The 11,970-nt window shown below is 37.2% G+C and overlaps 1 protein-coding gene across 1 annotated transcript; it reads right to left on the bottom strand.

Annotated features, from left to right (window-relative positions):
• Positions 1-224: 224 nt before the first annotated feature.
• On the bottom strand, positions 225-11,383 carry OSER1 (oxidative stress responsive serine rich 1). The gene is made up of 4 exons (XM_074288535.1): positions 10,944-11,383; positions 7,312-7,420; positions 1,407-1,520; positions 225-1,067 (listed from the first exon to the last, which is right to left on the bottom strand). The coding sequence occupies exons 2-4, from the start codon at positions 7,386-7,388 to the stop codon at positions 371-373; spliced, it is 888 nt and encodes a 295-aa protein (XP_074144636.1). The 5' UTR covers positions 7,389-7,420; positions 10,944-11,383; the 3' UTR covers positions 225-370.
• Between the last annotated feature and the right edge of the window lie 587 nt (positions 11,384-11,970).

Here is an 11,970-nt window from a genome sequence, read left to right as displayed (position 1 = left end):
AAATCTGTTAGCTTTCATGCACCTCAGTTTCCTCCTCTATAAAACCTGGGTTGGGAAAAGCAGGGTTGGATTATTTGGTACTCTAAGGTCCCTTCCAGTTCTAAATCCTATGATCCATCTTAGGATATTTCAAAATGAAAGGGGTTTTTTGGTTTTGTCCAGGATTTCTTTTGGAACAAGGAAGGTAGAGAGGAAGGGAAACTAGTTTAAAGAATGAAAATTAATTGAGATGCAAAGAAATGTTTTTATTGCAAGCACAGTGAGCAGAGGAAGGTATCTTCTCACACAGAGTGGCTGAGCGGTCTGCCAGTAACTAAGTCACTTTCCAACCCTTCATTGGTTTTAAAGCATGTGATTTTGCTTATTGCTATCAGGTGTACATCATTTCTGCCATATGGGACATTTTCTTGGGAATATACAAGTAATATTCCATGTAGCCTGAAAGATCTTCAATAGTTACATCATCCACATAGGCCCTAGCTTGCTCAGAACAAGAGCGGGGCGAGCCAGATGGAGTTCTGGTATGGAAAGACTGCGAGTAGTCCTCGAGGGTGGATCTTCGTTCTGGTGCCAAGGGAGGGACATTCTGCAAGCCTGAGAAGGAGTACACTTCCATATCTTGCCACCTCTTACACTGGCACTCCTTGCCTACACATGCACATGGCTTGCCCAGGCTTAGCCTGGACACTGATTGAAAGTCAGAGAGCTCACTGGCCTTGAGACTTGCTTGGGAGGCCAGGGCAGCATCAGGGGGATCTTCTTCTGCTTTGCCTTCTGATGCACCATCAGGAACTGTAGCCCCCAAGGGCTCTTTCACAGCTCGTGTGTGATTAGCCTCACTAAGAGAAGAAATAGAGCATTCCCTTGCACTGAACTCGTTAGCAGGTAGAATCCCTAGGTGGCTATTGCTGTCAGGACAGTCAGTTTGGCTTTTGTGTCTGAGCTGACTGGTGGAAGACACAGCCTTTGCACTGCAGTGAATGAACTTTGGAGGATGAAGGACTGGAGACTTGGAACGCCGGCGACGCTGGGTTCTAACTGCTCCTCGTGAAGCCTTTCTTGTAGAACTGAATAGAAAAAGCACAGGACATAATATTTAGATAAAATACAAAAATCAGAGAAATCAATGACTTTCTGTTCTATTTTTTACTATACTTAACTAAGGAGGTAAACAACATAATATTATTATCCCTAAAATACAGTTAAGTCCATAAATCTAGAGTCAGTACAGCAGCACATATTATATCACTTAAGTAAACTGCAACTGTTGTTGCTTTAAACAGGTTCTCAATTACCTTTTCATTTTTATAACAAAAGTTTCAACTTTCCTGGGGAAAACATAGTACTATCTCTTAGGTTTAATGAACTTAGCTTTGACTAAAAGGAATTTGCAAAAATATTCTTACCTGTGCCAACTGTCTTTAGATGCACATGTGGTTTTAGTTTTGGTCTCATCTGTAGCTGTCCTAACTGATGCTCTGATACTTGCTCCCTCTCCAACAGAAAGAGAAGCTATGGATCTAAAAGATGAAGATAAAGATCATGGTCACTACAGACATCTCTAAATTGAGTTTTCAAGTGTTTCTGAAAGAGTCTGAACTCTTGTCCTGTACTATTTAAAATCTTCTACCATCAAAAATATCTAGCCAAATAAAGAACATACAGATACTAGCACAGTCCTTGACATGGACCTCTCTATGCTTACTATGATAAGTTTTAAACTTTTATGAAAAAATAGGACAAAAATTGTCCAACTGAGTAATTTGTGTGGCACAATTTTTATGAAATTTATATAGCTGATTAACATGACAATCTAATTCCTCTGACAGTAGTCAATTCTGCCCTGCTCACCTTCCCCCAAAATCTCTGCTTTTAGTTTATACTTACCAAAAAAAAATTTTTGTACAAAAATTCTCTCTTATGCCCTGGTTCCTCCTCAAAAATGGCTTCTCAAAGGCCCTCAGTTTTCAAAGCCATAAATCAAAGTATTAAGTCTTAAGTATAACCATCACTGGACTATTAATAGGCTTTTAGATTGTTTATCTGGGGCAGATCATTCTTCATGAGGGGTGGGCAGAATGTAAATGACACTGAATATCTTTTGTAAGTAAGCCAGACTTTCAATATAATTATTAAGCTTCTGAAAAACTTAATCCAACTTGGATTATGCTCTAGCTCCAAACCTCCAACTTTCATTAAAAATTTCTAAAAACCTATTTTTTCTTAATAATATAACTTGGAAAATGTGCACATTTAATCTCACCATAGAACTCAGGGCTAAATCAGATCCATTTAAGAAAGATATGATGTTTTAAAATAACACGATGGTCACCAATTTCTCCAAAAAGGAGACATTACATTTTAATGGATCTATGATTTTATCTGTGAATACTTTCTTCAACAGGGTACATTGCAAAAGGTCCATGCTTCTAATCCATTGGTGGTCTAATCACCAACTAGAGGTCTTACTCTAGGTTTTAAGCATTATGGGTGTTCAGTGCAACTCAGATTATCCAGTTATTCACCTTCATTCTTAATAAATGACCAATCAGGCTCTTTTTCCAAACATATATCTATAAGACATTTTAATGCTATATTTTGCATTCAAGTCATCCTTGGCACTATTACAGATTACTTATGTATAGTCTAAGCCCCTTCACTGCCTTTGTGTCACCTAAAATTTTGATTTCTTTGGGTAATGTGATGTGCCATGATATGAGCTAAAAGAGTACCAGAAGATCTAATGTTAAAAGTATGGATTTCTGGTATTGGGAAAAGCTTGGGATTGCTGAAAATATAGTACAAGTACTCAAATGCAATTTAATACACTTTTTCCACTACTTAATTCTGAATCTAGCTCATCATGCATCAATAACATCTATTCAAGACTTAGGTACTGCTAGACAAATTCAATGGGCTTTTCCATCTCACTACCTACTCTAGACCACTGATGTCAAACTCAAAAAAGATTCTCATGAGTTGCACATTAATTTGGAAAACCTTAACTTAACACTATGTTGTATTGTATTTTTATTTATTTTGTTAAACATTTCCTGATTACATTTCAATCTTCTTCAGGGAATTTGAACAGCAAGTTTGACACTTCTGATCAATATAGTAGTCATCTCTGTGCATCTGTTTTTCCTATGTGTATGTATTAAAACAAGCCCTTTAGTGATAACTTTTAGATTTAGAAATATCTGTGATAATCTTAAGATTTGCTAAGATCAGTGCAAAATCCAAAAATAAGAGTCATCTGGAAAAACATCATCTGTAGACTCCTTTTATTTATGATATATATCCTCTATCATTTTCTATTTGTTCCATGTTTTATATTGATCATCAATAAAGCACTCATCAAAATTATCTTTGCTCTTATCAAGATATCTTATATGAGCCTAATAAGTACGTAGCAGACACTTTTTTGGAGAATCTTTAAGTATTCTCTTTACAAGTCAAATGGCTTTTAGAAATAAAATGAGACACAATAGGATCTTATATTTGTCAAAGGTTTTCAGTCAATTGTGTGACTATAAGATATAAATATCATTCATTAAAGCCAGTCTGTTATAATCTCCTATTTTCACCAAAGATATACTTTCAATATACCTACAAATTAATTCTCAAAGACTGTAGAAATTGATAAACTAGGCAAAGGGGTTGGCAACCATCACAGGGTCAAGTGCTTTTTCTGATTATAATGGAAGCTGTGATTTTTTTCCCCCTAAACATATATCTTCCATTCTTTTCAGTTGGATTGGGACCAATCCCTCTTTACCCTCAAAATTATATTAAATTCAATACAGATTTCCTCAACTTACACTATCTGCTTCAAATGCATAAGATTTTCCTTAATACCATTTTCACATTCTCATTTAGCAAACTGAAAGTTCAGATGCTGAGTCCAAATTTGATGGGGTTCCATTTTCAAAAATAAAGAAAATTGCTTATGATAGAAATGCTGACAGACTTGCTCCATTTTTCACCTGCTTCTTCCTCCAAATTTCATTTTTAAATGCCTAGGAATGATCTTCCTTGAATGGATTTCAGGCTAAATTCTCTGAAAAGTTTTTTTCTTTGTACCAGTTCATGCCATTTAATGAGGTGATATTGTTCAAATTCCCACTGAGCTCCTTCACAAGGTTTTATAAATGAACTTATATTCTAAACTACTGTTTCCTCTGACTGTCATCTGTGTCTACGTGGTAAGAAGATAAAAGTGTTTGCTGGCTGAGGGTATTGTATATTTTTGGAAATTTCCATAAAAAATGATAAACTAGTTTCCTAGTTTCACTAAATCATCTGACTGTGTCACATAACTGCACACCAGATCTCATCTTTATCCTTTATTCAGATTTGGCATTGATTTTAATTTTTGTTCTAATAAACTGATGTTTTGGCTGCACAGAAACATCTGATTGTGTTTTTCCTATCTTAACATATAGTCGATTTTATTTCTTGGGATCTTCTGTGCTCTCCAACTTTCTCTTTAAAAGAAACATGTATATTTAAATATAAATAATATGTAGGCATAAGATTTCTGACGAGGGCATGTATATCCTGCCTTATTCCCTAAAAATGAATCATATTTTCTCATAATATTTCTCAGTATCTTTTCCATATATAATTTTACATTAAAATCATTAGTTATATTAATGAGTTTTGCAGAGAATTTCTCAATGTCCTCATTTTATATTGAAGAATAGGCTGCAATTACTTTCACAATGGTCTTTTTAATTACATTCATCATGAGAACTGAAAGGCAAGATGATCAAATGTGCCATAAAATGATGTTTTTTTGTTTTCTTTTGGCACAAGCTAAAACCAACTTCTTTATCTGCATCTTCAAGAAAAACCTCAAAATTGTCTTTCCATTTAGGTCTAATGTCTTTATATCTACTAGTTTCATTTACAGTGAGAATATTGACGTTCATATAGTTCAATTCTCCCAGTAGTATGCTGACTCATTAATTTTCATACCAGAATTTCACATTTAAGAAAATAACTGTTAAAATAATTGTCCCATGTTTCTATCAAAAATATTCATAAGATACTAGCCCAGATAAAAGAGATCACCATCACAAATCAAAACAATCTATTAGAAAGGATCACATAATTTAAATGTTTCTTAGATTTATAAGTGGCACTAGTTAATGAATTAATCCCACAGATATTTCTTTATAATAGCTTGCTCCCTTATGTAGTACTTAAGAACTCACAAAACACTTTTCTCATAACAATCTTGTGAGGAAGGTAATATAAGCATTATCAATCTTATTTTAGGTTGAGAGTTAAAAGGAAACTGAAGCTCAAAGAGGTTTGTTTAAATTACTTGTTACAATCATCCAATAGAGTTGGAATTTTAACGTATATCTTCTGGACCCGTACTTTTTCCATAATAATATAATGCCTCAGTTTCTGAACGAATAGTGATATAAGAGGCTGGAACTGCTGATGAATTGCTAGTGTTCTCACTCTGCTTAGTAAAAGTAATGACTCATTTTTTGTACTATTTAATATTCTCTTTTACATGCTTTCTTTTCTCTCTTTCCTACAAACCTAGAAATGTATATCTTGGACCACATAATGAATATTACTATTTTATCAGTATTTTTAAGGATTTCAAATGAACTATTGGCAGTGAAAAAGAGGAGTTACAAATGCAGACTGCTTTAATATTTTCAGTTTCTTAAAGCCTATAAAAAAATGATTCCCTACACATAAGAACATTTCATTGCCTTTCATGATGATAACTCAATGGGAGGAAAAAAACTGTCATAGAAGAATATAATTAGGTTTTGTTTCATAAAGATTTAAAGATTTCAGAATATGAATCTTCTTGTGTGCACTCAATTTTTTTCTGATTTTAGATTTTAATCAGTCCAAATAGTTGTCACATAAGTGAACTTACTACCTTCAGACAAGTTTAGCTTACATATCAAAAAGAAGTATAAAGATGTTAGCTACTTTATAGATCTGATAATACATCAAAAATAGCCTCTAAATTAGTTAATAAATTGCCTTGTTTTCCAGAACACTGTTTATAATCATAGAAAAAGATGTTTATAAGGTTCACATTACTGAGAACTTTCTATCCATATTCTGATTTCTACTTTTAATAAAAACATATTTCTGTCATGTTGTACAAGAAAAATCAGATCAAAAGGAAAAAAAAAAAACATAAACAAAAACAAAAGAAAAAACCAAGGAAACAAGCAACAACAACAAAAGGTGAAAATACTGTGCTTTGACTATTCAGTCTCCATAGTTCTATCTCTGGATTTGGATGGCATTTTCCATCAAGTGCATTGAAACTGCCTTGTGATTTCCACTTTTCTGGACAGGAATACATCTAGGAACGTTTATTGTGAGTGCAGAATTTCACAAATATCTATTTCCTTGCTTTACTAAAATCAAACCATATCTGGGAAAAATGCTATTTCTCTCTGCTGCTAACAAAATGCCAAAACAATAAACCTGGGTTATCATGAAAGTGAAAACTGAATACTTTTGAAGCAAACATCTGTCATGAAATTGTCTTACTAGGGAAAAATAACTAAACCACAAGCAACACTAATAATATATTTCATATGTACACATACCTGTTGCTGGGTGCTCTTGTTTTGCACTTCCAAGGAGGAAGCCTCAGAATCAAAAGAGAAATCCTAATTACCAATAAAAATTTGGGAATTCTTTTTATTTGGGTGGAGAATGAAAATACACATGACATTTTGAAAAGGTCAAGATATTAAGATTCAGTGAGCAGCTGGTCTGCAGGTGCACTAATTACTCTGACCAGAGGGTCCAAGATTATTGATCTCAGTGACAGAACCCTACTGAATAGGTTTCCATAGTGATCAGCTCAGCAACCAAGATCCACGAAATCTATAGTCTTTAAAGATTCAGTTTTAGTGAAAGATCCTATGATTCCTTTGAGACATATAGGTTAAATTCATCCTAGAAATTGCTGGGATTTTATCTAATAATTTCCAATTAAAAAAAATCCCCTAGCACAAAATAAAGCTATTCACAGTGAAAGACAACCAAAACACTCAAGTGCTTTAAAGAATAGCATGCTACCTTTCAGATTTAATGGGAGCAAAAGAACAAGGTCAGGCAAACCAAATAATTTTCACTATCTGAAAGGTGAAATTTTGTAGGCAGACTTTGGTGAGATATTGCATCATGAGAAAATGTGCATTAATTTTTTAATATCTCAGACTTTACATAGAGGATAGAAATTCAACTAACAAAAGGTATCATTTAAATATGATTAATGAAAAATTTGCAAATATCATATCATATATTTACCCTGCTGCATCCACCCTTAACTTCTTGAAAGCAGTCTGCAGACTCTCTTCTTCTCCATCCTTGGCTTCAGATTTCATTGTGGAAGTTGCTTCACCGTTATGGCTGTTATCTGTAAATGTTGAAAATAAAATTTAAAAAATAATAATTTAAGAAAAGATACAGATTCTTAAGATCATATTTCCATAGTAATTGGCATTTCTCAGGGGGAAATTCCAATATGAAGAAAAGTATTTTTGAAAGGGCATTTCATGGCATAATATTGAGAGATAGCTGAAGGGAATCAAAAGTGAAACATTTCAAATATAAAACATGCAATTTTTTAAACTGAAATCAATTTGATGTTAATATTCTAACACTGGGCTTGAGAGAGAGAAAGAGCAGGGGAAACCTGAATTGCAAACTAGAACACTTATTCTTAGAAATGCTACTGAGTTTCCTGCTGTCTAACACTTAACCCCAGCTTAATAAAACCCATGACACATATACTATTCTCCTCCTGAAGTATCCACTTAAATACTTTCTAACCTACACATTAATGGTTTAAAAAAATGTTTCAGGATATAAGGTATCATTAAGCCAAGATTAAAGCAAGTAGATTGAAAAAAAAAAAAAAAAAAAAGTTCCTTGATTAAGGATGTATTCCATATAGAACCAATATGAATGACTTAGTCTTCCAAGCTAGAAGTACATAAAAGGAACTTAGTACATAAAAGGAACTTTTTGATTTCAATATGTAAAAAAGTAGTAAAAATATGAAAAATGTAAAAAAAGCCACTTAACAAGGGTTCAACCTATACAATATATTTGTAAACTAATGTGAAATTCTGTATTACAAAAATAGGTAAACTAATATTTATTTTCAAAGAATAATACAATACATACAAACAAAACAGGTTATTCTTGAAAAAATAATTCTCTTTGCCTATCTCTTCATATTATTCCCCTCTCTATATCATACCACTCCCCACCACCTCCGTAGTTCTAATTTTACATGTGCTCACTCCTCAGTTTGATGTTATTATGAAACTTCCAAAGACTAGAGGTATCATATTTGATATGTTTCCATATAAAAAGATAGAATCAAATGATAGCAATGCAAAATAAATTGCATGGAAACTAAGTTGCTCTAGAAAAGACAGCATTAACATATTTATTTTTAAATTTCCATTCTCATTGGCATTTCAGACAGTGAATATATGCTCAATCAGCAGATTTTATATCAAAATCCTAATACAAAGATTTAAATATGTTCTCCATCAACTCTAAATCATTCCCCCCAAGTTTACAGAGACACAATCTTATTCTATTCAGTACAATACAGTCCTTTAAATTCTAGACATACAGCAGAGCTGCTCAAATGCATAAATTACCTATCTTTGCTTAAAGCTTTTCCAGGGAGTAGGAACTTTTACTACTATTGTATTCTTACATAAGAATACCTGCGGGTCACATATTGATTTAGAAAACCACATATGAACATTATATATGTCCCATTATATTTTTATTTATTTTGTTAAATATTTTCCAATAAAACTTTAATCTAGCTCAGCCCCAATCAGACCTCAGCTCCACAGCAGCTAGAAGTTATATGCACATTATAGATGATCATAAAAATACAAAAACAAAAACCCACCAGTTTTTCTTAACTCTAAATCCAGGATCATTCTACTATTACAATAGTCAGTAGAGACACACACACCCCCCCATAAATTAAGTGAAAAACTATGTTCTTGGTCTCTAAAGCTTCTAATCTAACACTACACAAAATAAACTTTGAGATTTCCTTCACTTCCTTCCCAGTTCTAGAACTCTGAACCGTAAATACTGACAAAACTTCTGATTCATACTCAAACTAGACATGGAGCTGAACTATTATTGATTGTATGCTGGTTATTTTAAACAGCATTCTTTTTTCAAAAGCTGACAGACATTCTGTTCTAACAAAATAGTTCTTACTGATCCCAAGAACTTAAAACAAATATTTCAATAATTTTCCAATGTTTAGCATTTTTCTCATAGTTTCTTTTTTTAGCTCAAAGGAGTTAACCTTTGCCCTAGGGGGTTAACCCCTCTTAACCCCAGGGCCTTCCCAGTAAGATTACCTCCAGTTTATCCTGCATACAGCCTGTTTGTGCACGGTTGTCTGTAGCTGTCTCTCCCATCTGACTCTAAGCTCTTTGAGGGCAGACATGATCTTTTGATTTTCTTTGTATCCCCAGCATTTAGTACAAAGCCTGGCACTTAAAAACTCACTGACTGATGACAGATTAAAGTATGGCATAGTTGTAAAGGTTATGACTGTATATAGTTTCTTCCATAAACAGTTTCTTAAGAGTTCTATAAATTAACTTTAAGGATCAAGATGGGATTACTTTGGAGTATGGGTTGCTCCAAACTCTCCACAATTAGCAATTAAATTCCCTAGAATCAAAATTTTATGACACTGTTGCTATTTTTAAAGCACAAATTTTTAAGTTATCCAGATCCGTGGGAATAATAAATTAATTCAGTCCCGTGTCAATTCAACAATCTCCCCCCCCCCCCCCACATCTTTCCAAAAATGATAGGATTTGGACCTATTTGGACTCCTTGGAGTTCATCAGTCATCTAATCCAACTCTTTCATTTCCCGGATGAGGAAATAGCGCGCAAAAGGTTAGGAATTCAAACCATCTTTTGATTCAAAATCCCATCTTTTTTCTCCCTACAACGACAGTGCCGACCAGACTAAAAGGAGTCCCTCAGTACGAAAGGTAAAGTCCTAATTTCCTTTTCTTTGAAGAGATCCTGATACTGAGGCACTCGGCGTCTTTCTCACCCACAACAAGCAAGCAGCGCACCCACCTGCACCTGGGCCTCGTTAGAGACGGGAATTCCCCCATTACAAATGTAGATGCTTTTCCACAATCTGGGAGACGCAGAGAGACTGCAAGTCACCCCGCAAATCCCCCCTCACTCCGGGGCACAACGTGGAAATAACAGCCCAGGAAGAGAAAATACCACATTTTGCTTGTCAGAAAGAAGGAAATTCTCCCAAACCTCGGGAACTTGCAACAGGTCCGGGACCAGAAGAGCACGGCACAGCCCTGGCCCCCTCGGTCCTCACTGCGGAGGCCTTTGCTCAGATGTCTGAAAAATGCCCCAGGGCCTGGGCGCCCCTGCGGCCGCCGCCCCCTTCCCAAGGCAGACTCCCGAGAGCCGGACTACGACAAGGGCAGTGGCAGGCGGAACGGAGCAGAGATGGGCCCGGAGCGGCCGAGAGAAAGGGCGGGAAGGGGCAAAGGGCAGCACCGCCAAGGGGAAGCTGGTTGCCAACCGCGGCCGGGAAGAGGGGCGGGACCGGGCAGAACCCGGGCTAGAAGCGGCGGGCGGGAAAGGAGAGGATGGGGGACGCGCCCGGGCCGGGAAGCCCGGGGGGCTGTCACAAGTGCTCCCCGGCTCCTGGCCAGACCGAGTGGCCCGAGCTCAGTCGAGGGGCCGCCCAGGAAGCGCGGGGAGACGGCTCCGACAAGCAGACGAGAAGACGACAGCCCGGTCGGCCGGAGGGCCAGGCCCGGCCCGGGGGCCGCCGCAGGGGACGGCGGGACAGGGTCAGACGGAGACCGTCTGGGACCTGCCCAGTCACACACTTACCTCCCAGCGGCAGAGGCGGTTGCTCGACCCGGTCCAGTCGGCTCCGCTCTCCCCCCGACCCGGGGCCCGGAGAGACCCGGATCCAGAGCGGTGTGAGAGGCGCCCAGCGCCACTGTACTCTCCCACTGCGCTTGCGTCGCAGGGACCGCAGCCCCGCCTCCGCTCCTGCTCGTTCCACCCTCGTGACTAGGCAGCGCGCGGACGACGGGAGAAGGGGGAGTGAAGCGCAGGAGGAAAATCAAGAACCAACGCGCAAGCGTACTTTAGAAGCACGTGCGGATGACATCATTTCCTGTTATTCTTTTTCTTTTCCCCTCCCCCTTTATCTCTTCTAGTTTTCTCTCTTATTCACGCCTCTTTTTTTTTTTTTTTTTTTTTTTTTTAATTAAAGAGGGGCCACCTGGGAAACTTCTTTCTCTTGCTTCTTTCACACAAAAAGTATCATTTTCCCCGCCTCCCAACCTTCTTTTCCTATAGTCTCCATGACAACTAAACTCGGATTTAGTGCCTCTACCTGGGGTCACTATGGCAACGAGACTAACTTGTCCATCATGGCTATTAGGAGGATGGGACGACTAAGAGGCTGCGTTTCTATGGAAACAGAGGTCGGACCTGAATCCCTGGAGAAGGTCGCCACGGAGACTGGTTCAGCCAGGCCCAGGAAGAGGACATGGAACCAGGACAAGGCCCATCATGTGCCAACGGAGAAAGGGAAGAAAGACAATGGCTTCTGGCCCGACTGCTTTGAAACTCAATGTAGAAGAGGAATGGGAATGGAAAATCTGTAGAAATATGAGTTGTTATTCAAGCTTTTTTTTCCCTCAGGCCCTTTACAATTTACAAAGCCTCAACAATCCTTGTGAGGTAAGTCTGATTGCTTAGAAACAGGACTAGAACCGAGAAGAAGAAAGATAGGCAGCTGCTTAATTCACCCACATGGCTGGGGGCACAATAAAGAATTATTTTAAATATTGCTTTTACAAATGTATGTGCTTTTAATGTCAGAAAATCCTGTTCTCTACAACGC

The sequence above is a fragment of the Sminthopsis crassicaudata genome, chromosome 2, assembly GCF_048593235.1.
Source record: "Sminthopsis crassicaudata isolate SCR6 chromosome 2, ASM4859323v1, whole genome shotgun sequence".
NCBI classification, from domain to species: domain Eukaryota; kingdom Metazoa; phylum Chordata; class Mammalia; order Dasyuromorphia; family Dasyuridae; genus Sminthopsis; species Sminthopsis crassicaudata.
This window is presented reverse-complemented; position numbering and strand designations above follow the sequence as displayed.

What these genes read in the sequence shown, in the direction of transcription:
- OSER1 (XM_074288535.1), bottom strand. Translation starts at nt 7,388, where the DNA reads ATGAAATCTGAAGCCAAGGATGGAGAAGAAGAGAGTCTGCAGACTGCT. An exon ending in TTAAGGGTGGATGCAGCAGG is followed by an intron (nt 1,521 to 7,311) that starts GTAAATATATGA and finishes TTCATCTTTTAG; the next exon opens with ATCCATAGCTTCTCTTTCTG. An exon ending in TCTAAAGACAGTTGGCACAG is followed by an intron (nt 1,068 to 1,406) that starts GTAAGAATATTT and finishes TTTTCTATTCAG; the next exon opens with TTCTACAAGAAAGGCTTCAC.